This window comes from Phaethon aethereus, assembly GCF_964289735.1.
Source record: "Phaethon aethereus genome assembly, chromosome: W".
Classification (NCBI taxonomy): domain Eukaryota; kingdom Metazoa; phylum Chordata; class Aves; order Phaethontiformes; family Phaethontidae; genus Phaethon; species Phaethon aethereus.
In genome coordinates, this window is record NC_138581.1 from 19,367,664 (window position 1) to 19,395,391 (window position 27,728).

General features: G+C 43.6%; 1 protein-coding gene across 1 annotated transcript; it reads left to right on the forward strand.

Moving 5' to 3' along the window:
* LOC309415235 (LHFPL tetraspan subfamily member 2 protein-like) lies at nt 1–23,523 on the forward strand (the record flags this gene model as incomplete). The annotated part of the gene is given in 3 exon segments (XM_082012691.1): nt 1–231; nt 235–430; nt 23,267–23,523. Coding segments are annotated over 3 exon segments (684 nt in total).
* Nucleotides 23,524–27,728: the final 4,205 nt, after the last annotated feature.

A 27,728-nucleotide genomic window follows, 5' to 3' on the forward strand; every position in this document is an offset into this window, starting at 1 on the left:
ATGTGTCATGTCATTGTAACATGTCGGTCAATGCTATGGACTCTCATGAGTATTGTCGTGGCTTTCACAGAGCTCACTGCTTTCATGAGTGCAGACTGGCTGATTGGTAAAGCAAACAGTTTGAGCTCTGAGGACATGGACAACAGAACAGGGGGGTTGCAGGAGCCTTACCATCCAACGCTGGGCATCTATGGGCGCTGCACCAGAATCTCCCATATGCATCTTTCCAGATGAGACACACTTTGTGGTCCTTATGCAGAAAACTTCAGTGAGATTGCCAGTGGATTCTGGCAGGCAACCGCTATTTTCCTAGCCTCAGGAATCATGATTCTCTGCGCCATGGCATTTGTGTCCATCTTTACTCTGTGTGTGCAGAGTATTATGAAGAAAAGCATTTTTAATGTCTGTGGGCTGCTACAAGGGATTGCAGGTAAGTGTACTTTGAGAGCAGCTAAAGATTTTAATTTTTGTGCCATTCAGCTGAAGAAACAGTGATTCTGTCCTGTCTACAAACAGACTGCGTTAGGCGGACCCAAAGCAGTTCTATATGCTGGTGTTTATTCAAACACAACTGAAATTTATAGCTACAGAGCATGTAATACATTGACATTGGCAGCAGGATTGCAGCCTGGTGCGTGCCAAAATGAACTGACCAATGTTGCTTTTGTTTGCTGTTCAGTTTTTTCCCCTCTGTTTGAATTTCAGTAACAAAACCTTCTCTCCTTTGTTACCAGCAGAGAGCAAAGTTAATACTCTTGTTAAGGCAGTCTATCTCCCTCTTACTACTTTAGTAATTTTTATGTCTCAGACACTTCATGACTGTAGTGAGAGCAAATACCACCCCAGAGATAAGAACAGCCTGCAGTCACACACCCATGGTTTCATGCTAAGTAGCCTCCTTCAAGGCTGTGAGCTTGACAAGCAATACCTTACAAAAAACCCTTCCTTTAGCCCGCTTATTGTTCAGCTGTAATTACACAGACCTGTGAGCTTATCTCTTCACCATCCAAGTCTCAGCTGTGCTTTGCCTGAAAAGATGAATTGGTTCTAGTGTTTCTGCTTAAACCCGTGGATTTTACAGAGATTAAGTGACTGTTATGTAAACCAACACTGGACAGTCCTAGTTAGAGCAGTATTTGGCTTTCTTTACTCACCAGTGAGCCATGTGAAGAACCTGTCCCATACGCAGGTTTTCATCTTCTGTGGCGTGAGTGTGGTCATCTGGAGGAGGAGGGTGGTCTTCTGCCCTACCTCTGGCAGCCCTCAGAGACCTGTGAGGAGGTAAGGAATGAACAGGGCCAACTCCTCTTTCCCTCTTGGTGATGCTCTTAAGCAGATGTTTTTAATTCATAAAATGGTTTCATTACAATAAAAATTAGGAATTTTAACTTGTTTGCTCAAAATGGGAATCTGGCTTCCCCCCTCCTCACCTCTATTGAGGCAGCCAAACATGTCTGTGGTAGCCATACCTAGACAGGAGGTGTAACAATAGGTGTTCAAACCTTTATGAAGTTGGCTGGTTTCATTTGCTTAGTTGAGGCCTAAATTAATCTTATTCTAAACACACATGGGGAAGTAGTCAAAAACTGAATTTGATGCCCACTGCAGCCCTCCGGAGCCAGCAGTACAGGCCAGGGCCAGGCCGACACTGACTCCTAAAGCACTAGTGCAATGACTCACTGTCCTCCATTTCAAGCAATTTCAGTATAAAAGCGTACTGCTTATTTCGCATCACCCACAATGTAAGGTTCATGCTTCTGGAGCAGAATTAGATCCCTAAGTTGGCTCAAGATGCTTCTGTCCAGATGATGGCATACAAGTAGCAGATTAATGATCTGCTTTATCTGATTTATCCTTTAGATAAAAATTACACATTTTGCTGTAGTCACTCCTGGTTTACAGGATTTGCCAGAACCAGCGTGACAAAGTAAGCAGCTCTGCAGTGCAGATTAGAGCCAGGAGGAGGTTTTATCTTCTTGCTTTCTTACCCTGTACTTCAGAAATAATCCATGAAACCTGATTTTCAAGAGATGATATTACTTCTTTTCTGTTGGAACTGTATTTGTACGAGAGAGATTGGTTAGCAGCATAAGTAGATGTTTGGCACATCAAACTTGGGTCTATTGAAAAGATAACCTTACTTACAATTCTGGTACCATCTCAAAATATCTAGTCGGACATCAAGATTAGCAGGAAGTAGATTCTTGTATCTTAGAAAACTGTTCTGGAGACCATGTATTTGTCAGAAAATATATGCAAAGGCAGTTTTATGTTTTATTATCATAGAACAGTTTGGGTTGGAAGAGATCTTTAAAGGTCATCTAGTCCAACCCCTATCAAACCAGATGTACCTGTAAAGGGACTCGTGACCTCAAGAACTGAACAATATAGTAGATGAAGTATTTCTTACATGTTAGGGGATAGATCAGTCCTTTTTTGAGCTGTATTGAGGATAGAAGCACTTCCCTTCTTATAATTCAGATAAATAATGACACAGCATGAAACTGGATGATTGAAAGGTCACATTACTGAAACCATTGCTATGAGAAGTACGCCTGCCAGTATTTGCAGCCAGGCGTCTTGTGGCTAACAACTTGTTTTCTTGAGATTAATTTTATTGGGTCCACTGCTACTTTTGTGCCAGTAGCATTACAGCATCTGCTTACTTAGTTGAAAGTATTTTCCTTATGACTTATCACAGCTGTTAATTTCATCTTTCTCAGTTCCCAAGTTTTGGAAAATGTTTAAGCAATTTGTTCAAGAAGGACAGTTTGTCCTTGATTAACCCTGTCATCATGGTTAATCCATACAAGGATTATAATAGCTATATTAATGCCCTGACCAGAGAACAAGATACAATCCAGCCTTAATCATCTTAAGCATAAGATCATTCTTTCAAATGTGGACGATTATGTTTTTTTTAATAAATGTAGGAGAAGAATTCACAAAATCATTTTGTTTATCAGCCTATATCAGTACAATATTTGCAAGTATGTCAAACGTCATTTTCAAAGATAAGATGTACCCACAGCAGAGTCATCTATGGGAACTCAGGACCTTGCAGACTTAATCTCATTTAAGATATCTATATTTTTGCTGTGGAGATTTAATATAATTAAAAACATACAGAAAGTTAATTTATTCCTGGAATTCATAATGAAAAAACATTAACAGATACCGGATATATCTTTTCAGTCTAGCAACATTGGTTGTGACCTGGATGATGCCTACGGTGAAATTGCAGAACACAGAGCCACATCTCTTCTGTTATGGCCCTTGGAGAAACATGCAAACTCTCATTTAGGTCAATGGGAAGGAGCCATACACATATCTGGTTCACAGAGGGTTGTTTTTTTTGTGGCAGAAAATTAGAAATACAAAGCTATAAAGGAAGAAAATATGGCTCTTGTTTAAACTCATGTAACTCCTTTGTTATAGAGCAAGATTTTCTACCACTTATTTTCAGACTGCAGGGTCTTTCATTCTGGAGCTGTAGAAATAGTAATCAGTAGCCCTGGTTTTGGAAATGTTTGAGGATTGTTTCATCTGGAAAAGCATCTTTGCAATAGATAGAGCAAAGAATGGAGCCATGTAATAAAATAGATAATTACTACCCAGCAGCAAGAAGGCCAGGCAGACTTTCATTTGAATGTCTTTTTTTGGGGAAGTATTCTATTTTTACAGTCTGTTAATCACTTGAAATGGGGAGGCTAGAAGAGGCAGTATGTTATTATATGGTAGCTGATAAGAACCAATTCAAAGTAAATTTTCACAGTAATCATATATTTATAGGAAGTAAATAATTGATGATCCCCTATTGTTGCATTAAGAGGCAGAGCAATTTGGCAGAAACTAAACCCCCTTGCTTTCCAGTCGATCCTCAGATATCAGAGGGACTGGGGGTGGCTGAGCTTAGGTTCTGAATGATGCCCAAAGTTAGCGTTAGTAGTCCGGTCGCACCCAACACCTTCGTTGGACTATCACGGGTCCGGATGCACTACTAACATCACACTACCTGCTCAGCTGGACACCTCCTGAACTCACACGGCCACACTCAGAGGTAAGAGGTACGGTCACGTTCAGGGACAACACACACACGGCTGAGTCAATCAATAGTGCGATTTATTGAAGCAACAGACACACAGGTTCTTTGGATTGCCGGTGATAAATTCACTGCCTACAAAGCACGTGCAAATGCCAAAAGTATGAGTAACACTGCTTGGCTATAAACGTGTTAAAAGATGTAAAGTGACTCTATAGAGATTTCTAAGTTTCCCGGGGAGGCACTTGGTATGACCAAGTGTTCGAATCTTACCCAAAGGCGTCCCGATGGGGGGGAAGAGAGGGTCAGCCCGTCGGTGGATCCTAAAAGTCAGGAGTGATGGTGTCTTCCCTGACATCCAGCTCTTTTCAAACTATTTTATAGTGTTTTACTTTGCAGGTGGAGCTTGAGTGACTCTAGTCATACATACCTTTATCAGGATTGGTTCAAAATTCTCTCGCTTCGCATTTAAAGGTACAGACTAGGAAAAATTCAGTGCGCATGCTCATTGAGGAGTGGTCGCACCTTGGGAGGTGGGTAACTTTTGAGAGGGGTGTGCGTTTTAGTATTATAATGATATTATAATAAGCAAAGTTCACTCCAAGTACAGCATTTCATCAAAGTTGACAGGTCACTGACCCAGGGCATCACATGTGCAGCTTATTAATGTACACACTGTGTACCCTTAAATTCCCCTGTTCACAGAGCGTGGCCGCGATGTCTCCACTCCGCTCCACCCTCCATGCAATCTCTCCCAGAGTCAGCACACCAAGTGCCCCTGATGTTGCCAACATCTAGGGTTGTCTAGGGAATCGCCATGGTACAGACTCGTTGTACACTAGCACTACGTTCCACCCGGTTTCAATGCTGTTCTTAGAGGGTAAATTTCCAAAGTGCCCCTCAGCGATTACTCCACACCTATTGACATATATTGATATGGATATAGGATAGTTGCATATATGTTTACAAGCTTTATTTGGGCTTTGGTACTGCACTGTAGTATAATCTAAACATATCCTGGCCTCAAAAGGAGGGTAGGGGGGAGCTTAGGATAGAGCCTAAAACAGGTTCAGCCTTCTGTCTCTGACACAATTTCCTTTATGAAGTTCATCAATCAACAACTTTTCTTGGCTTTTTTTTTTAACCTCTAAGGGCACAGCTCGGCACAGCTGGGCCCCAGTTTCATGGCTGAGCAGACACAGCCTCTTCTCCACAGCCAGCAGTGTGGCCGGTGGCTGACACATGCAGGTGAGCCATGACCTGCTAGTGACATACTGACTGCATGTCAAGAAGCAGAAGCTAAATTAGCAGCACATATATTATCTCGACCTCAAAACTTGAGCAGGCCCCTGTGTTTCCTTGTGGGGAACTACACCATCATGTGCCTGAGAAAGCTTTGGAGAGAGCAGAGGGGAAGGGGTGCTGGAGTGTCAGGAAGGCAGCTTGGTTTGGGAATTCAGTTTCTGTTATTCCTGCTTTTCCGTGCCAGAGTAGGGCTGTATTGCCAGGTAGGTTTACCAAAAAGGGATAAAATAGCTCCTGTTATGTAAGGTCTTTCCAGAGTGTTGATGGCTTCATCTGGGAGGCCTCTTACAGGTCACCCCCCTCTCACCCCTTTGTTCATGATCCACAGTCTCCTAGTTCAAACGGGGCTTGACTAAAAGGGTTTCTGACAGAAGCATGCAAAAAAAAAAAAAGTATGTAAAAATCCTGTTATGTCAGTCAGGAGACCAGCTGCGTGCTGGCTGCATGCCAAGGGGTGTGTCTGGTTTCGTCAGGTGAATGCATGGCTGCATTTTGCTGTTGTGTGGCTTAAGCAGACTGGGCCAGGCCACAGTTATGCCTTTAATGGTTGTACATTCAGTCAGATGAGGCAGAGGCTTTTGTCTTCAAGGGCTGCTGCAGATGGGCTGGGAGTGTTAGGTTCCCCCAGCCACTTTCAGCTTGGGCCAAACACTGCAGGTTTGGGATTCTCTCCCTCACCCCAGCAGTTTCTCCTCCAGCATTGCCAGGGAGATGACTCAGCTTCTTCCCATGAGAAACCTTTGTTGGGTCCCACTTTAGTATTCTCCTCTCATCTTCCAGCACTGGGGTTTCCTTAACATTTCACCCTACTTTATTCCTGCCCAGCATTTCCTCTTGTACCCCGGCTTTGTTCTGAGGATGGTTTTTTCTTCCCCCGGCGCTTGTCCTGCTCAGCCCCAAGCAGTGAAGTCTCTTTCTTTTTTCTCTTTCTCTTTTCAGGTATCCTCACAAGCTCTCCTGCATTCATTTTTCTGTCCTCTTCATGATTTCTTATTTTTCCCTTGTATTACTGTTCATGCCTTCGGTTCCCTGCTGTGGTACCTTGGGGGGGGTTCCTCGATCAGAAACTACTGCAGTACCCGGGCAATAGTTCAGTTACAGGAGTACAGCTTTATTCTCAAATGCAAGGGAACATCTTGACAATTTTCTAAAATGAAAAGATGAAAGTTTGAAGCCAGCTGTGTCTGTAACAGTCCATCTTTGCTGCTGGAAGAGTTTGTTTTACATCCATTGCACTAAGAAATAGTTTGGCGTGTTATAATTATTGGTCATCATTTTCATTTGGGAGGTTGGGTGATTACAAGATTACCTGAGCAGGGAATGATGGGAACCATCTGAAGGGGAAGAGGATCTTCTGTAAGGCCTTTGACATGGTCCCCACAACATCCTTCTCTCTAAAATGGAGATGATGGGTGGACTGTTGGGTGGATGAAGAACTGGTTGGATGGCCACATCCAGAGTGCAGTGGTCAATGCCTCAATGTCCAGATGGAGACTGGTGACAAGTGGTGTCCCTCAGGGGTCCATGTTAGGACCAGTATTGTTTAATATCTTCATCAATGACATAGTGGGATCGAGTGCACCCTCAGCAAGTTTGCAGACGACACCAAGCTGAGTGGTGCAGTTGACATGCCTGAGGGATGGGAGGCCATCCAGAGGGATATGGACAAGCTGGAGAAGTAGGCCTATGTGTACCTCATGAGGTTCAACAAGGCTGAGTGCAGGGTCCTGCACCTGGGTCAGGGCAACCCCCGGTATCAGTACAGGCTGGGGGATGAAGGGATTGAGAGCAGCACTGCTGAGAAGGACTCAGGGGTACTGGGGGATGAAAAGCTGGACATGAGCCAGAAATGTGCACTTGCAGCCCAGCAGGCCAACCGTATCCTGGGCTACATCCAAAGAAGTGTGACCAGCAGGTTGAGGGAGGTGATTCTGTGCCTCTCTGCTCCACGCTGGTGAGACCCCACTTAGAGTACTGCAACCAGCTCTGGAGCCCTCAGTACAGGGAAGACATGGACCTGTTGGAGAGGGTCCAGAGGAGGGCCACAAAAATGATCAGAGGGGTAGAACACCTCTCCTATGAGGAAAGGCTGAGAGAGTTGGGGTTGTTCAGCCTGGAGAAGAGAAGGCTCCAGGGAGACCTGATTGCAGCCTTCCAGTACTTAAAGGGGGCTTATAAGAAAGATGAGGACAGACTTTTTAGCAGGACCTGTTGCGATAGGACACTGGGTAATGGTTTTAAACTAAAAGAGGGTAGATTTAGACTAGATATAAGGAAGAAATTTTTCACAATGAGGGTGGTGAAACACTGGAACAAGTTGCCCAGAGAATTGGTAGATGCCCCATCCCTGGAAACATTCAAGGTCAGGTTGAATGGGGTTCTGAGCAACCCGATCTAGTTGAAGATGTCCCTGCTCACTGCAGGGGGGCTGGACTAGATGACCTTTAAAGGTTCCTTCCAACCCAAACTATTCTATTATTCTATGATTCTATGATCTGGAGCTGCTTGTGGGGGTGTACAAAGTAGGATCCAGCTGCATGGGGGGAGGCGCAATTTTGAGGATTCACAGTATGTGGGGCCATGCAGCTGCATGCTCCTGGCTGCTGGGAGGTAAGGAGGCCCTTGGGAGTTGCAGAGGAGGAAGCTGAGGAAGAAGAGGTCAACCGGGACTTTCCTTGGAGAGGGGAGAAAACGCAGGAGAGCAAGCTCTTGCAGAGGGGGCATGAGGCTGCTAGAGCTCTGATGCTCAGAGCATGACGCGAAAGGTTATGATAGTTCTAGAATAGTTTAGGATATTTGGTTGCAGGCAGCAGCACGCTGTAAAGATGTATTATTTTGTCTGAGAAAGGGCCAAGCGGATGAGCAAGGAAGAAAGCACCTTTTGAGCTCATGTTGCTGCCTGTGGGTGACGGAAGCTGTTGCTCAGCTGGGGAGCCTGGGCAGTAGGAGAGCAGAGCAAGAGCAGTTTTGCCTTCGAAGGCAAGGAAGCTTCTTGTTTGTCTTTCTAAAACGCAGAGCATGCGTTTTTCAAAAAGCATATTTCCTCCTGGAATTAGCTTAGTTTTTTTCTTTTCTGATGCCAAAATTCTGAATTCTTGGGGTGAGAAGAAAGAAAAAAGGAGGGGGGATTTCTAATGGAAATCCTGATGGTCTGAACTGCTTTCTGTAGTATAATGCTTCCTGTGACCTATATGGCCAAATGCCAGCGCAACATCTAATATACACTTGACTGCTGAAAGTTCAAGCTAAGGAGACTGCTGTGATGGAATATGCCAGAGAAGGAAAATGAGTTCAAGTGCTAAATTGCCATTGAGCCTGAGGGAGAGTATTAGTAACTTCAAAGAAATAAAGTGAAGGTTTCTGTGTTTGGTTAGATTTGGTGGTTGGTTCATCTCCTGTGGTACCAAGATGGAACCAGTATACACCCAGCAGATTGTAAATAGAAAAGAAAAATAGACAAAAATGCAGGTTTTCACTGATCAAGTTTGGCAGCTGATGTTCTCAGCAAGCATAAATTTCTTCCATCAAATGGTGCTCAGTGTGAGACTCTCGCGCTACCCACTGAGAAATGTTTTACTGTGGCACATGTGCATGCCAAAGTCCCTTACCTCTACTGGTGTAGGTGAGATGCTGAGAACTTTTTTATGCTCCCCCTGTCCTGGCGATGCAGGGCTGCCCCCCAAGAGGGTGGGGGTGATGGGAGAGTAGCGGGGCTCCCTTTTGGTTTGATTTTTGCTTCCAGGCTTCAGAGCCAAGACTGATGCTGCTGTTATATATAGGTTGCAAGCACTAGCAGACTATTTAAATTTAACAAAGGCTGTGTTTTCACTCAAATGCAAGAAAAAAGATGAAAGTGGTTCTTTCAAGATGGGGGGGCTAACTGATGCTTAGCTCCTCTCTTCGGTGCGCCTGGCATGGTGGTGCAGGAAATTGGTGGGTTTGAGCTGTGTTTCCTTCCCCAACACGGGCAGCCTACATTCTGCTGCAGTATGGCCCGCCAAGCCACCCAAAATTCTCCCCTTCCTATGTTCCCCTCTGCCTTTTCCTTCTCGCTGAGCCTTAGCCCCTCTGCAGCCTGCCCCAAGGTCATCTTTGCGCTGCGGGATCAGTATTGAGGGAATGTAATGCCATGAAAAAAAAATGGCCTGCAGCCTTTTTACCTCTGTTTAAGCTGAGGCAGGTTGTTGCTTTAGCCTCCTTTATAGAGCCATGGTCGCCAGGTAGTGTTTTTCTTTCCTTTTCCGATGATTCAGCATAAGCAACTGATGGTTTGGAGGGCACTGATTCTCACCAGTCGGACAGCACTGGGAAAGGTTATGTCAAGTGTTGTGAAACGCACCAGGTGTTCTCTGCTTCTTTTGGGGATGGAATAATTGACATAGCCCATTATTTCCTTCCCTAACTCAGGAACCTCTCAAATTTACTATCCGCAATTTAGTTACTCATTTAGCAGTTTCAAGCCTGTTATTGGGCTGTCCTAGATTAAAAACACTTGATGCTTCATTGGCTTTTGAGGCCAAACATGGGCAGTGACCAGCCCTCACAGCTGTGCCTGAGCAGTGGCCCTGCAAGCAGAGGTCTTCGGTTACCTTTGCACTGCTGAAAACTCATAAGCATTTGGCTTTTCCCCTATACAGTGCTTGATCTTGACTTAATTGCAGGGCTAGCCTCTTCTGCACAGGAGCCCCTGTGAAGTGCAGTGACATGACTCCACATGGCTGATGGCCAGCAAAGGGCCTTTGGTGTCATTTCAGGGCTTGGGACTCATCTTACTTTGAATCTCCATGTTTCCTTCCTTCTCAACTGTGACGGTGAGAAAGAGACTTCACTGTAAGGTTCAAATTAGATATTTGAACTTCACTTACAGGTCCAGTAACAATATATTTGAACTTCACTCATAGGTCCAATACACCACTGTTGCAGGTTTTTATGGATACAATGGAGGAATGCACTATTGCAATTCTAAACCACAGGTGTGCTAGACATTAATACCTTAAAAGAGTGCACCAATCACAATCCCAAAGCATGCCAAACACCGCATGCGTGTTTCTTAATCACTTACCCTCTGTCAAGCAAGGCCTCCTAATCCCTGGGAAGTTACCTTGTACAGCGTCCATTGCTCCCCCACTCCTACCCTGTGCAACTTCTTGCTGCAGCCGAGCCACAGACAGCTTCTCCCTGCTCGGCGGTGGGGTGTGCTGTGGCGGGCGGGGGCAGCCCATCCCAACCGGTTCTTCCTGCCGGTTTTTCCCGCCCAAAGCCTTATGGCCTTCATTTATGGGCGGGGGCAGGACTCACCTGAGTGGATTATGTGTTTATCTCTGGTGGTATGATGGTCCATCAGCACACCAAATAACTGAAAAGTGGTGGAATGGTACTCAGGGCATTTGCTTGTTAATGGATTATTCAAGGCTCCATTCAGGTTTCAGTTCTTATCATGATGTTCAGGCAACACCGGGCTGAGCCATTTCTGCAGCTCCCCCCAAATCATCTCTGCATAGATAAGGGTCTGTCAAGGTGAGACGAAGCTGAGTCGATTCACAGCTCCCTGCATCTCGCCCCCGTGCTCCGAAACCGGTCTAGCCGGGCAATCCCATACACCAACTAATGGGGACTCTTACCACATATATAAAATTTGTTAAAAGCTAATGGGGAATTGGCCCTTCCCCTCCTAAAAACAGGAGTCTACAGCCTCATGCTTTGTTAAAGAGGAGTTCAATCAGTAAGATCACACCAATATCAAAAAACCAAATCACAAATCCCCCATATGCTGTCATTCTGCCAAAGCAAAGCAACCCACATCAAGATTTATAATCTGATTTTTTTTTGGCTTTTTCTGTGGGTAGCAAAATATACTTAATAGTCTGAGTCTCCCATCAGTAGCCTTCCCTGTTACACAGATCCCCTGCACTGTATTCCTGTTCCTATTTCCACACCCTAACATCAGTAATGCCATCAGAAGTATTATTTTTACATAGGTTTGGTTATGAATGAACATCTTTTATTTGCTTAATAAATGGGGAAAGATACATGAGCAAATGGCATAGTTAATTTACTGTTGAAAAGACTAGGGATCTTATCCTCTTCCTCAGCTTGGGGTAGGCAGTGGTAACCTCTTAGGATGATCACTTCCCCTTATATAACCCTAAGACAATTTTAAAGGGGAAAAAAAACCTGTGCAGGTTTTGAGAGATCATCTGGTTATAATTTTAAACAATGAATTCTCCTGCCTCGGCTTAGGGTATCCCAGGTACATTGAAATCTGCATATGGCTGCGTTCCTCAGCAGTGACTGCAGGTATGGAGGTATGGACTTTGCCTTGGTGCAAATGAGCAACCCTCCCCAACATCAACAGCCATGCTTCCAACTTATCCCAAATCCCCTCTGCTTGTGTGAACCTGCATTGAGTGCAGTGTCTGAGTAGGTTTTTTTAAGCATTGATCTTCTTATTGTTAGGAATTTTTCTTCTGTTTGTTTTGCAACATTTCTTAGCGGGCCAGATGTTATCTCCAAGGCGCTCAGACTTGCAGAGTCTCCTCTTTCTTTTTGTGCAAAGTCCTTCTTGCCTCTGGTCAGCTGCTTGTGTTCAGTGGGGCCTACAGTCATCCAGGTGGATGGAGAGCAGCTGCGGAGGCAGGTCTTGGGCACCATGCCGTAACTGGCACTCCTTTCAGTGCCTTGGCACTACCCTCACCCCTTTTCCTAGCCAGTGTGGAGTGCTGTGACCACCACGTCAGCTGGCCTGAGCCTGCCTCGTTAGCTCTGATCTGATTGAAATGGGATTACTGTATCATTTCACAGGGCTGAAGGCATCTGTTATACAGCTGCTGAGTATGAGGCTGTTGCTTTAGTTGTTTGTCGGTGGATGAGGCAGTCAAAGGCACATGAATGGTGACCTGGTGGGTAGGGTGTTTGTCAGGTAAAGTTTGCGTATGTGAAAGCTTCCTTAGATTAAGCTAACATAGTGCATTTGTACAAATATTTTAAGCATGAAATTGTTCAGGTAGCATATTGACACATTTGGAAATATGAGCAATAAAGGCAGGTTTATTTTGCCTGGCTGGTGCAATGCCCTTGGGCTGAAGCATTAATCTCTTGTGGTTGTGCAGAAGTTGAGAATGATCAGGATCGCTGCCATTGAGGAAGCGACCTGCTTGTGCTACCTGCATGGTGTTGGGAAAGACTAATCCCTCCCTGCCTTTACCCTTTTTTCTCTTCCTGTCTCAAAATGTTGTTGCTCGGTTGTGCTGCTCCATGGGAGCCTGTTGCATTGCCACCTCATTGATCACAGTTGCTTAATTTCTTGTTTCTTTGGCAGCATTTAAAAGCTTTTTTTGCTATTTTGCTAGGAAACGAGAAGATAGTTTCAGGCTTTGCAATGGAAATTGTCTTTGTTAGTATATGTTGTTGTTTAATATGGCACAACAGCTGCACAGGAGACTGACAAAACTAAGTAGCATGCCTTCACTTAGCTAAACAAGCATCTGCCTAACCCCTGTCTTGAGGATTGTTTCTAAGGATGGAATGAAAAAGCTTTTACTCAGATCTGACCCCAGCACTGACCAGCCTATAATATGACATACAAATGCCCATAACAATAGATCAGTCTGTTGGTTTTCCATTATGTTAGCCAAGCAGCACTACTGCAGTGTATAAAAATGAGGAGCGATTGCTTCCTGCAGTTCCAGGCCCTTAGAAGGGGAAAAGTTCTTAGTGTACAAATACAAAAAGGGTTCTCCTATAGAAAAAGCATTACTGAACTGTCTTCAGAAACATCATCGCAAAGCGGTGCATCGACATATTCGTATTGTTATTTCACAGTATGCTGCATTGTTTTGCTTTGGTGTTTTAGGAGAAAGGAGTTGATTTTACATCATTTGAATATAGAAGGGCTGATGTTTAATAGGTTGTCTATGTTGTAATCAGGAAGTCTAATTAATAATTTTAGTCTAATAATCCAAATAAAATCTAAACCTCATCTAGATTTTTTATTTCTCTTTGAAAGCAAGTAATTAGGGATTGATAATAAAATGTTATGTGAGCAAATTGCCTTTAGTGAAACATGGGAAAATGTTCTCTGCTGACAGACTTATACCAAAGAGTTTTAGATGAGGTCTCTGGATAAAAAAAATCATTTAAATAGTTTGCTGTTGTCGTTCTTAGGCATCTGGTGGCATTGTGTAGCATTCTTTCAGACCTCTGTTTTAAGGAATCCTAAGATAAAAGGTAACTGAGAACTGGCAACAACTAAGAAGGAAAATGTAACTGTGAAAAATTATCATACTGATTTAAAGAAGTGGGATAGAGCTAATTAAGAAGTAAGAACAAGAGTATGCGTACAGCAGAAGCTGCACCCCCCAGCACTGCAGCTGTGCTCAGAGAGGGGGTTAAATCTAGAACAGAGCAAGCCTGAGCTCTGTGAGCCTGTAGAGGAGCACAGTGGAAAACAGCCTGTAATGTTTTCAAAATGAATTTTTTCCTCCCAGCAGGTGGAACAAACAGTAATTAATCCACAGGTAGATTGGCTGTGAATTAAAACTCTCATTTACTGTATGTTAGCACAAGGAACTGGAAGGATTCCTTGCAGAAAACTTTTCTTCAGATAGAGCACCAGATTTTTGTTCTCTGTTCTTTCTCTTGAAGATTGCCTTCTGGTCAAAGACACTGGGACAAGAGCAAAAACTGATTTTTTATCAAGAAATTTATTAAGAAAAAGAAATCTGTATCATTAATATTTACTGTCCTCCTGCCAGATCCATCTCAAGGCAAACTGTTGACAGGAGATAATTGTTGCTTCATCAGATTATGCTGACATAAAATTATACAACACAAAACTGAGCTCTGTACTTCTACAACTAACAAAAGCATAAGTGCTTTAATCTTAACTTACAGCATTAAATGGCTTAGAAAGCAGCATAATGCAGATTAAATAAAGTAATATTTGAATGAGTCAAGCGTAAGAATAACTGAGTCAAATTCAAGAAACCTGAGAGTTAGAATAGTTAATTGATCCAGAAAGCAACTTTTGTACACAAATTGGTAGATTGTGCTAGGAGCTGGTCTTTTGTTCCTGTGCACTGTGAGTATAAATGAATGCCAAGGATAAGGCGCTTGGCTCCCCTTTCCAGACCCTTGTAAGCTCCAGGCCATGCTCTCTGATGTCTTTCGTTCATTAGGGGGATACTTTGCTCCTGGCTTTGTGCAGCCCATCCATCACCATCCTCCACCACCCCCCCTGGGGACTCTTCAGAAAAAAAAAACATGCACACCCATGCTGCTTTGTGCTGTCCACAAGCAACTGAAATCCCATTTCTCTTCCTTTGACATTGTGGTGGGTTGACCTTGGCTGGATGCCAGGTGCCCACCAAAGCCACTCTATCACTCCCCCTCCTCAACTGGACGGGGGGGAGGAAAATATGATGAAAGGCTCGTGGGTCAACATAAGGACAGGGAGATCACTCAGCAATTACCGTAATGGGCGAAACAGACTCGACTCGGGGAAATTAATTTAATTTATTACCAATCAAATCACAGTAGGATAATGAGAAATAAAACCAAATCTAAAACCACCTTCCCCCCACCCCTCCCTTCTTCCAGGACTCAACTTTATTCCTGATTTCTCTACCTCCTCTCCCTGAGCGGCACAGGGGGATGGGGAATGAGGTTGCAGTCAGTTCATCACACATTGTCTCTGCCGCTCCTTCCTCCTCACACTCTTCCCCTGCTCCAGTGTGGGGTCCCTCCCACGGGAGGCAGTCCTCCACAAACTTCTTCAACATGGGTCCTTCCCATGGGCTGTAGTTCTTTACAAACTGCTCCAGCCTGGGTCCTTTCCACTTGTCCTTTCCACAAGGTGCAGTCTTTCAGGAATGGACTGCTCCAGAGTGGGTTCCTCTCTCCACGGGTCCACAGGTCCTGCCAGGAGCCTGCTCCAGCATCTGCTCTCCATGGGGTCACAGCCTCCTTCAGGGCACATCCACCTGCTCCAGAGTGGGGTCTTCCACAGGCTGCAGGGTAGATATTTTCTCCACCATGGACCTCCATGGGCTGCAGGGAGACAGCCTGCCTCACCATGGTCTTTACCAGGGACTGCAGGGGAATCTCTGCTCTGGTGCCTGGAGCATGTCCTCCCCCTCCTTCTTCACTGACCTTGGTGTCTGCAGAGTTGTTTCTCTCACGTATTCTCACTCCTCTCTCTTCTGGCTGCAGTTGCACAGCAGTTTTTCTACCTTCTTAAATATGTTATCACAGAGGCACTACCACCGTTGCTGATTGGCTCAGCCTTTGCCAGTGGCGGGTCCATCTTAGAGCCAGCTGGCACTGTCTCTATCGGACATAGGCTTCTAGCAGCTTCTCACAGAAGCCACCCCTGTAGCCCCCCTGCTACCAAAACCTTGCCATGCAAACCAAATATAGACATTTTTCTTGTCTTGTTGCAAAGGCTGTAAAAGAAAAACTTGGTTATTGTCAGGCTATGGATGTGATGAAACTATTGCCACTGTGCTGGTTGGGGTTATCTCGCTTCTGCTTTGTGCTCTGTCTCTGTGTGTCTTGTCTGAAAAGTAGGTTGTCAGCTATTGGAGGCAGAAACTGTGAGCAGAGCTGTCAGGCTCTGCGGTAATGCAAATAAATAACCAAAATGAGACACCTGCAGGCAGGCGAGCCCCAGGGACTGAGCAGTGGCTACAGAAAGGCAGGGATATAGGTTATTAAGCATAAACTTCTATGAAAGCAGCAGAGATGTAAGGGACCTGGCGAGGCTCTGCCCTGTGGATGCTGATATGAGTAATCAGTGCTGAGGATTTACCATGGTTTTTCCCCTTGTGGATCGTCTAGCCGCAGACTGGCCTCTAAGTGTTTTTTGCTCAACTGCAGCTGCATGGATGTGTGTTAGATGTAGATCAAGGCTACAGAGTAAGCCTTAGAAACAGCCCTCTGGCTTTTTCGTGTTGCATAAAATGGTTGTGCGTTTCTCCTTAGGTCAATGGTGGAAGAACATAGAGACTGCTGCGCTATTCATATCACATTTAACCAGTTCACCTGTTTAAAAGCAGACCTTGCCTTTCCAAGCAGTATCATAACCTCTCCTGCCCTTGCTACCCCTGCTATATCTTACCTTGTTCTTTCCACATGGATATTTTTCCTTCCTTCTGCATCCCTGTTCCTGGGAGCACAGAAGTGGTTCTTTTCTTTGGGTCTCTGGAAGCTGCTGCTCTGGTTACAGGTGGTTGGACAGTTAAGTGCTTTGGATTGCTGGCTTCTGCTTTAGCCCACAGTTTGCTCTGTTGGTGGGCGGTAAAGCATCTTGTGTGTATTTTGTTTAAGCTGCAGGAATCATAGAAATGAGCTCTGTAGCTCTTTTGTAGTTACTAGGAAGCAAGAAGCAAAGCTCCTCTTGATCTTTTTATATGAACACCCCTTTTTGGGCAGAGAGGGAGAGTCAGGAAGGCATCTTTGTACCCTGTGCAGCTCAGCCATTGTGCTGGGTACTGGAGCTTTGAGCTGAATATGTGAAGTCAGAGTCTGTGCCTCTCCACTTGCTGTTAGTCAGCATGAAATCCAAAGGGTGTTGTTTCTGTTGTTGGTATGTTGAATTGGCTTAATTGAATCATCTTTATTCACTTTTCCCAGCAAGTAGGAACCAGGTATTAATGAAATGAGAAATGACGATAAATATTAGTGATAGTGAGAAGAGGTGCATGTCCTGAGAAGCTTTCTGTCTGCACTGAAATGGAGTAGAAGGTAGGTTTGGTAGTAAAAACATTACATTTTTTTTCTTTTATTATGCTAGGCCAGTATAGGATTCACGAAGTTAGCCATCTAAAGGAAAAAAAAAACAGATGAGAATGACTGTATTCACAGCCCATAATTAAGACTTTTCTCCAAATTTTGTTTTCAACTGTAAGAAAACAGCTGTAGTTTATCAAATTGTGGGCTGCAGTCAATATTTCTCCAGGAATTTTCTATACTCTTTAAAAAAATTTAATTCAGTAAAGTCCTGATTAATACACTTGACAGTGCTGCAGCCTTTTGAGGGGGCTGAGTTTTGAGTAATGGCTTTTCAGCTTGGGGCATACATACATTGAACCAGTAGCTTTCAGGAGTTGTTCAGTGCTCTATTGTTGGTAAAGAGAGATGGATGTAACTTCTCAGTCCTGCTTGTGACTCAGCCATAAGCCAGGTTTGCAGTTAAACACAGGCTCTCTAGGTTTGTTAGTGATGAGGGGGTAAACTTTAAAAGCTTCCTTGGTGGCAGCAGCTACATTGACATTTCAGATTCGGTTTCTTACTTCAGTGATGGTGATTTTTAACTACCAAAGGGCTTGTGATCATTAGAGAAAAATGGCAACTGGACCAATGTACAGTCAGAAAAATACATCATGTAGTCATGCTGGTTACACAGAACAGGAAAATAGTGATGAATAGAGGAGAAGGAACTGCTGTTTTTTAGTCTGAAACAACTGCTGGGCTCAGCAGGATGAAAGTACAGCTTATCTAGGTCTGTCCAAGATAAAGCAATACTTTATACTTAATGTAGTTTGGCCAATCAGTCAGGAAACACTGCATAAAATTTGTCATTTGTTCTTATATGTAAGCAGTGATGAAATCCCTTCACAGAGAACAGATATCACTCACTAATGGATTTTGCTGCCATGAAAAATGACATTTAGTTCATTCATGCCCGTGGTGTTGTGTCATCGTTAGAAAAATGCTGGAGGAAGGACTTTCTTTTGTGAACTGTCTGGCATTCATAGACATTAATTTTAGACAGTTGGATGATGGTTTTTGCATTTTGTGTATATTAACTGCTTACTAGGTAGGACCCAGTTTTTCTTTCTCAATGAGGATTTTTTTTTGCATGTCTGAATTACTTTAAACAAACAATTAAGAAAACCTAACATGCGGGAGAAGGATGGACTTCACAGCTCTATGAGAGCACAATGTACTCCTCATAATCCAGGAGGAAGCAGTCAAGGACATGCTAAACCACCTGGACACCCACAAGTCTATGGGGCCTGATGAGATCCACCCAAGAGTACTGAGAGAGCTGGTGGAGGAGCTTGCCAAGCCACTCTCCATCATTTATCAGCAGTCCTGGTTAACAGGGGAGGTCCCAGAAGACTGGAGGCTTGCCAATGTGACGCCCATCTACAAGAAAGGCCGGAAGGAGGATCCTGGGAACTACAGGCCTGTCAGCCTGACCTCTGTACCGGGGAAGATTATGGAGCGGTTGGTCTTGAGAGTGCTCACAGGGCATGTGCAGGACAACCAAGGGATCAGGCCCAGCCAGCATGGGTTCATGAAAGGCAGGTCCTGCTTGACCAACCTGATCTCCTTCTATGACCAGGTGACCCGCCTAGTGGATGAAGGAAAGGCTGTGGATGTTGTCTACCTGGACTTTAGTAAAGCCTTTGACAGCGTCTCCCACAGCATTCTCCTGGAGAAGCTGGCGGCTCGTGGCTTAGACAGGTTTACTCTTCGCTGGGTGAGGAACTGGCTGGATGGCCGAGCCCAGAGAGTTGTGGTGAACAGCGTTAAATCCGGCTGGCGGCCGGTCACAAGCGGTGTTCCCCAGGGCTCAGTTCTGGGGCCGGTCTTATTCAATATCTTTACTGATGATCTGGATGAGGGAATCGAGTGCTCCCTCAGTAAGTCTGCAGATGACACCAAGTTGGGTGGGAGTGTTGATCTGCTGGAGGGTAGGAGGGCTCTGCAGAGGGATCTGGACAGGCTGGATCGATGGGCAGAGGCCAACTGTATGAGGTTTAATAAGGCCAAGTGCAGGGTCCTGCACTTTGGCCACAACAACCCCATGCAATGCTACAGGCTTGGGGAGGAGTGGCTGGAGAGCAGCCTGGCGGAAAGGGACCTGGGGGTGCTGGTTGACAGCCGGCTGAACATGAGCCAGCAGTGTGGCCAGGTGGCCAAGAAGGCCAACAGCGTCCTGGCCTGTATCAGGAATAGTGTGGCCAGCAGGAGTAGGGAAGTGATTGTGCCCCTGTACTTGGCACTGGTGAGGCCGCACCTTGAATCCTGTGTTCAGTTTTGGGCCCCTCACTACAAGAAGGATGTGGAGGTGCTGCAGCGTGTCCAGAGAAGGGCAACGAAGCTGGTGAGGGGTCTGGAGCACAGGTCTTATGAGGAGCGGCTGAGGGAACTGGGGCTGTTTAGTCTGAAGAAGAGGAGGCTGAGAGGAGACCTTATTGCTCTCTACAACTACCTGAAAGGGGGTTGTGGCGACGAGGGTGTTGGTCTCTTCTCCCAAGTAACTAGTGATAGGACAAGAGGAAATGGCCTCAAGTTGCGCCAGGGGAGGTTTAGATTGGATATTAGGAAAAATTTCTTCACCGAGAGGGTGGTCAGGCATTGGAACAGGCTGCCCAGGGAGGTGGTGGAGTCGCCATCTCTGGAAGTGTTCAAAAAATGTGTGGATGTGGCGCTTCAGGACATGGTTTAGGGGACATGGTGGCGCTGGATTAATGGTTGGACTTGATGATCTTGAAGGTCCTTTCCAACCTAGTGATTCTGTGATTCTGTGAAAATTCTTTTACAATCTACATTGGCATTTTCTACCGCTAAATTCAACAACACTGCTAGTTTTGCGTCTTCATTGGTATACACCTTATTCAAAGCGTCTCTCAGACGATCAACAAAAGACATATATGGTTCATCTCTCCCTTGCCTAATTTGCGTGTAAGATGGTTGCCTCTTTCCCTCCTCAGGGACTGTTCGCAATGCATTCAACGCTCATCGCCCAACTAATTGCAAGGCTTCTAAAGGCAGCCGAGCTTGCAATCTAACATCCACAAATGGTCCCTGGCCTGTCATTTGTTCCATAGTAATGTTCTGAAGCGGATCGCCGTCTTGACGCTCCAGGTTTCTCAGGGCTTCTTGCATACAGAGTTTATACCATCTGTCTGCCCACAATAACCTTTGGGTTGGTGTCAACAACATATCTATCATCTGCCGACAATCCCATGGTGTAAGAACCATTCCCGTGAATATGTTATCTAATAGAGCTTGCGTGAAAGGTGATTGCAAGCCATAATTTTGCACTGCCTTCCGCACTTTCTTAATCAAGTCCCAATGAAATGGGTCCCAGCGATTGGGCCCGTGAGGCTGTACACTAACAGGAAATGCCATCAGTAACTCCGTTTCCTCGTCTTTCATTGCTCCTAAAAAAACGTCTTTCCACCGCTCCCTAGGGTCGCCTTTCATCCTAGGCTCTTGCCTCCCTATAGTCTCTACAACAGGCTCTTCTTCGTCGTTGCTATCAGGCTGAGGGCTTCAAAACTACGGCTTTGAATCAGTTAAGTCTGGGTGGTTTCGGGGGTGGTGAAGCCCGCCCCATCAGTCTTTCACATGGACACACAGGGGAACATTGAGTACATTGTTCTGGGCAGCTTTGTCCCGTCTTGCCCTCACATATATCATCGTAGATCTGTATCTCTGACTTATCTAATGCGGCCGGTTCACCCAGTACATCTGGCACCTCAGGAGGTGCAGTCGGAGTCGCTGAAGGTCCTGGACCCTCTGACTCGGTTAAAAAGGGATTGGTTGAAGGCGGTTTAACAGCCTCCTCCATATCAGCTGCAGCTTTTGTCTCTGCCTTTAAGGCTTTTAATGTGGTTAATATCAACTTCCACGCCGTCACTAACTCTGCGGCGGTTTTCTCAATATGTTCCCATAACATTTTTCCTATCTCCTCCCACGTCTCTGCCTTAAACGCCACAGACGGATCGGGGGGGTACCCTTTCTTTCGGCTCCAAATTAGGAGCCTTCTAAGTGTATATTCATCATATTTCAGTCCTCTCTTAGAGAGCATATGCAGCAGGAGTCTGACTATCGCCCCTTCTTCATGCGATGTGTTCTGCCCCATGCCGCCCCGGTTGCTCACCTCACCTCGCTGGGTGCTTCTCCGTTGCAACGTATTCCTTTTTCTTTTTCCTTGCGTCAGTCCCGCTGACTGCAATTCTTCCAACCGGGCTTCTCCCGCGGCGTCCTCTGCGCTTGACCGGTGTTCAACGATGAGATCCCAGAGATCGTATCACGTCGGGGTCACCAGTTGCGGGAGAAGGATGGAGTTCACAACTCTATGAGAGTTATATTCCGAAGCCCTTTATTGTCTTGTCTGACTCCAATATATATCATAATCTTTGTTTAGTCACTGCGCACACAGTCATGATTGGTTACAGCTTGTTACACACATTATTGCAATTGGCTATATACAAAATATCACGTGCTGTCCACACGCCTCTCACACAGTCAGGATTCGCTGCTTGCAGGTGTTCCTGTTTTCCTCGCTTCTTCTTAGTTGTTTTCCACAGCTCCTTCTCCTTAAGGTCGAGCCGTGCAGGGTGATCCCAACACTAACATACTGCAGAATGGGCTAGTCTAACTGAACTGAAGATGCAAACAAGTCTTTACAGCTGTTCTTGGTAATCTGTTAGTATAGGGTAGAAAAAGTGACTGGTTTATTACTTAATAGAAATTTTGAAATTGGATGAAATCTATGGATGAACCAGCACCACACATAAAAAGCACAACTTTCAGCCCACTTCTAGAAGATGATAACACCTTTACCAGCTATTTTCCTCAAGGTGCCAGGCTGAATAAAGTGCTTTACAGTGCAGGGCAACAAAATCAGTAATGTTTATGGGATCTGGAAGGCTGTATTCATTTTCTGGATAAACTGATTGTGTTTAAGCAAAAACTATTTTGCATAATTATTCCTCTTCTTATAAGTAAAATTTTAAAGAAAACGGAAAACAAATTTTGATACCTGTGAGCTGTCCTGATGTTTAGTTACATACCTTGTAGGAAGGAGATCTGGTTTTAACTCATTGTGTCTCACAGAAGCCACTCCTGTAGCCCCCCCCGCTACCAAAACCTTGCCACGCAAACCCAGTGCGCAGGGCTAATATGAGACCATTGTAGTCACTAGCATATTAGGCATTTTGATTAAATCTCTCACCTTTGTACAAAGACACATCATATGTACAGGGACTCTAATGTGACTTTTCATTTCCTTAATGAAGCTCTTCACTGCTTAGATACAGACTGGTCCTCATAGGAGAGAAAACTATCAATATGAGAGACAATCAGATGGGCAAAACATCTAGTTTGAGCTTTTTACTTCCAGGCTGAGGCACAGTAGGGTGTTCGGGTGGTTTAGCAAGATCAGGAGTTGAGGCTTTTGCTCATGCATCACTAGAAATGTGCTTTCCTTCTGCAGCAGTTGATCACCTGTTTAGAGGATCCCAGTGTTACTTATGCACTGGCGACAGGTACTTAGATCCGTTAGTTTGTGGCTGACTCCAGAATCCCTTCATTGCAAAAGCAGCTTATTGAACTGTCTGTCTTATTTGTCTACTGTGGCCAAATAAGCAAATGCCGTTTGAAATTTTATTTTTTCCAGGCAAGAAAATCAAGGTAGGAAAAATCCAGAGGAAAAAGACAACAATGTTTATGATGAATGACTAAATAAAGCTGAGAGGGCTAGCTAAATACAAATTCAAAAGGGGATGAAAACATTCCTAAGTATTTGAAAAGTGCAAGTATAAACAGTAGATAGGGATGCTCAAATGTTTTGCAAGCTCTGTATGCCTAGCAATAATGTGTGAAAACAAAGGATGTAGAAGGAATACAGGGATTAAAATTAAGAACAAAGTCATTATCATATGAAGTAAACCTTTCATAAGAAAAATTGTAGGATAGCTCCAAGTTTAGATAAAACACTGTGTGGTATATACTAGGGAACAATCAATAAAGGACGGATGGATGGGGAAGAGTCATCTTCTCCCAATCCTGGTACTTATGAGTGAGTAGTCACCATGATAACCATTACTACATGTGCTGTGTTTGGTGTTAAACTGATCATTTGTTAAACTTCTCTCTTCTTTCTATTTTTATTTCTAGGCCTCTTCCTTATCTTAGGCTTGATACTTTACCCTGCAGGTTGGGGATGCCAGAAAGCAATAAACTATTGTGGACCTTATGCTTCTGCTTACAAACTAGGAGACTGCTCCTTGGGCTGGGCTTTCTACACAGCTATTGGTGGCACTATTCTGACGTTCATCTGTGCAGTCTTCTCGGCGCAAGCTGAAATAGCCACATCCAGTGACAAAGTGCAAGAAGAAATAGAAGAAGGAAAAAACCTTATCTGCCTCCTTTAACTCCAGTGGGAAAAAACACCAGCACGTGGATCTTAATTTGCTTTCCATTGACTGGACAAGCAGATCAGCTTACCTGTTTCCACCATTCGTGTGATTGAGCCCCATGCATTCCAGCCCTGAACTACTGAAATGGTCTTTCTTCCCTGCTGGGCAACGAGGATCAACGGATCCCAAGAAAGCAGAATGTAAATACTTGGGAATGTTTTAGTTTCATTCTATTATCAGGATGCAGTGGATTGAGGAGGTATGGAATCATGTGTATATAGCAGGAATGCTGTTGTTATAACTGACAAATTCTGATTGATCGGATTGCCTTATCTACCTTGGTCACTTTGAAGAATTTGGATTTAAAATAATAAAAGCCAGCACATTTTTTTTTCTTATACAAAGAAATATTTTAATTAGTTTTAATTATCTATTTTAATTAGGCTTTGTTTCCAAGGGCTCCCCTCACCTGTGAATATTTTACCACCACCTGATATGGTACCATACTTTTCTTTGAGGTACTTTTTGATACTGAACTTCCTTAAAGTACAGTGCCTTCTTGGATAGCAAGTATATGATAGAGAGAGCAAAGTTGATGTGACACCATTTACACCAATCTTTAAGCAGTTAAAGTTGAGTCCCTGCCAGGTTTCTTTGTCTTGAAACTTATGGTGCAAGGTGTGTGCCACTTAGCAGGTAAATGATTCTGGTTTCATTGAGTGGACAAAGAAGCTGTTGTTACACTGGCTTTCACCTGATTCTGATAAAATTGTTAGAAATCCCATTGTTAGAAATATTTCTACAGCCTTTATTAGAAACTCCTGAAATCCCAAGCAGATGCCCACTCCCCACAGCACAGCTGGGCATTATGTTGTGAATGCCAACAGCCCAGCCTGGGCTTTAGCCTCTCCTACAAATGTAGATCACACATTGGACTTAAACAGTATTATTCTTTCTCTTGCCAGTAAAACCTCATTACTAGTCTACAGATCAGTATGTCTCATGTCCCAGAGCCAGCTGAGTCCTTAAGAAATTTACATTTTTTCAGGAAGTCATATCAAAGTCTAAATGGCTGTGAAGATCTTTTCCCATCTTTTTAACCACATGTAGTATGGACCCTTTTCCAACTAAATCAGCAGAAATAAAACAGACCTTGCCACAAATTACATTCCTTTCTCAAAGGCAGTTGGTTGTATTACTTGTGGTGTCACATCACTTACTATAACTATTTCTGAAAACAAATTTAAAAGGTATTTAAAAAAAAAGGAATTATGCAACTGTGGTTGCATTGGGAAGAATTAATCTGAGGTGTAATTCTAATGAAATATTAAGTGAATTTTAGACTCCTCTTCTTACTTCTAGGTAATGTTTAACATCATCCAATGCCAGTGTTGTTCTCCATCACTTCACTGTATAATATGGAGCAGAGATTCTCATTTATGCCTGGTCAGTCCATTAAAGTGTGCCATTAGTTATTTATAGATATTAAAAACTTTTTGTTACTGTACAGGTAGATAGCTAATTTCAATACATTGCTCAAGTCATTCACAATACAAGACTTGTTCAGCAGTCACAATTGCAAGCCCAGGGCTAGCCTTGAGCATGGGCAAACACCAGTAGTCCCAGTATTTGAGCACCCCTTCAGTGCCTGCTGTGCAGCACAGACACCATCTCGTCCCAGCCAAGCTATGGAGCAAACCAGGCCCAGATCCCAGCTTGAGCACATCTGTGCCCAGTGTGCATTCAAGCCACATGCTGGATGGATATGGAGGTGATCTCTGAGCCACTGTGCAAAAACCAAGGTCAACTTCTGCCAATATTAAAAAGAGATTGTTTTAATCTAGCCTCTTCTTGCATTCACCTGCTTCTGCAGCCCACTTACACCATATTCTAGTCTAAAATGGGTAATTAACTTTAAAATATTTAATTAAAAAAACCCAAAGTTATGATAGACTGGAACCATTTATGCTGACTACCTGCACAAAGGAAGATTTTAACAAATCAAAATCACTAGCACAAAGCAGTGTCTGAGGATGAAAATCACAGCCAGCATGTCCTGTCCACACCTGTGTTTTTCTTCTTGTTTTTTTTTCCTATAACACACAAATATACCATCTGAAGAGCATGCACTTGGCTTGTCCAGCACAACTGTAAGGTGATTCAAACCATCCTTCTGATGTTCTTCCTGAGGCCCCTTCTGGAGTGTGTGTTACAGAGGCTGGGGCACCAGCTCAGCTGTGCTTTGGCTTAGAAGTAAACAATGACCAACCTTCATATACATTACTAGCCAACCTCTGCTGTGATCTACAGAACGCTTAGAAAAATTGAATAGTGGGGTTTTTAGGTATTTTCAGTGGAATGTTTTGCTTTTGTTTGCATTTGTAACCAAGAAGAACCAGCTTTTCTGCTTGTTGCTGGTATACTATCTACTTGCTCTGCAACAGCATAATCAACTAACTTGCAAGAATATCCATGTTCATCGCATAGCACAGACAGAAGACAGGCTGGGAAAAAAATACAGAAAAAAAAAAAAATTCTTTTTCTCAGGGTCCTGTTTTTCTAGCAAGTGATAAGATGGTATATACTGCAGATTCAGGTGTAGGGTGCACTCATTAAATTTGACAGCTGTTTAAAGTTGTTCCTGAATTTCACCTCAGCAATAGCTTTCAAAGATGTTTTGAAAAAAAAAAAAAAGAGAAATCAGCTTATAGTTAGTTTAATTAATTTCATGAGGGAGCTACAGAGTGTAACTACTTCTTAATGTACATGCACTGCATAAGATCTAGAAGAACTTGCTGTGGATTCTTTAAAATCTGTGTGCCAATTAGTTCAGTTTAACTTTGTTTTTGTGGTATTGAAGAATTCTTCAAACGTCTGTGGTTTGATTGACTTTGTAAACTTATATTCTGTAAAGTGCATAGTCCTTTTTTTAAAAATTGTAGCATTTTTTAATATATATTTATCTATATATAAACTTGTGTGAGGCGTGCAATAACAGGAGTGGGTTTTGGTTTTGGGTTTTTTTGTTTGTTTGGGGGGGTGGTTTATTTTTTATGGTTTTGGTTTTAAACAAGATATTTGAAAAGTGACTTCCCAGGGAAGAAGTGGCTGGAGTTTTGATGGTGTAGACAAACTAAGCATAGAGTAATTCAACAAAATCACTGATTTTGAAGATGAATACAACAGTAGTAACAGTAGCTTAAAGTTTTAAACAAAAACCTCTTCTAGATTGATTTGAAATACTCAGATCTGTATAATACAGACAATTAAAATGTGAAGCTGTATCCATCTCTGGCAATATACAATCTAAAAGCTGAAAAGGCTCAGCAAATTTACTTAATGTGTTTTGTTTATAATGTGGCACTGCAAAAAACATTCCTATTGAGCTATTTCTGGGTTGTCTATATCACCTTTGTATGTATTTTACTCAATAAAATTCTCTGGATTCTGAGATTTTTTTCAGCCAAATCATTTCCATTTTACATTGTTATCCCATATCAGAGTATCTATCTCACATTCTAGTGGTAAACAGAGAAGAGTGCAAGTCTTCCTTGAAAGCAGCAGGCACTGGTGCCTACCACAAGGAATGGACAGAGCCCAAGAAAAGCAGAGCATGGCAGCAACGTAGACACCACAGCTGCCTTGTATAGGAAGAGAGGCTGTGGCAATCCAGCTACAGTAGATTCTGAGCCATGGTTTATTTGTGGTACTGTTATTCTGTTCTTAAGTCACCACTATGTACATTTGTTAGCATGAATGATATACCTAATGTGCTATTTTTAATCTAAATTTCAATTAAAATGTGAGCATTTTTAATCACATTTCTCTTCCCTGTGCTGTCTTCTCTGTGTGTGCTTGCTTTCCCAACTTAGTGCTTACAACTAGCCTGTGCAAATCAGGGGAATTATCTCCCCACAACAACACTTAAATTGTGCAATAATTTCAATCATAAAACATGATTGTATCATGCTGCACAACAAGTTCAAAAACTTTAGTCTGCTGCCACTGCCACCCTAGAACTGTAAAAATTACAAAGAAACAGATTAAGAATTGATTAAGAATTTCACTACTAAATGATGCATGCATGCACAGGTATCTTCAAAAACTCACATCTGCTATCTCCCAAAATAATCCTGATTGTACCTCAGAGCACTGTTCTCTCTATTGTGCATTATTTGCAAACGTAACTACATCACAGTGGTCTAGATGAACTCGTTTTG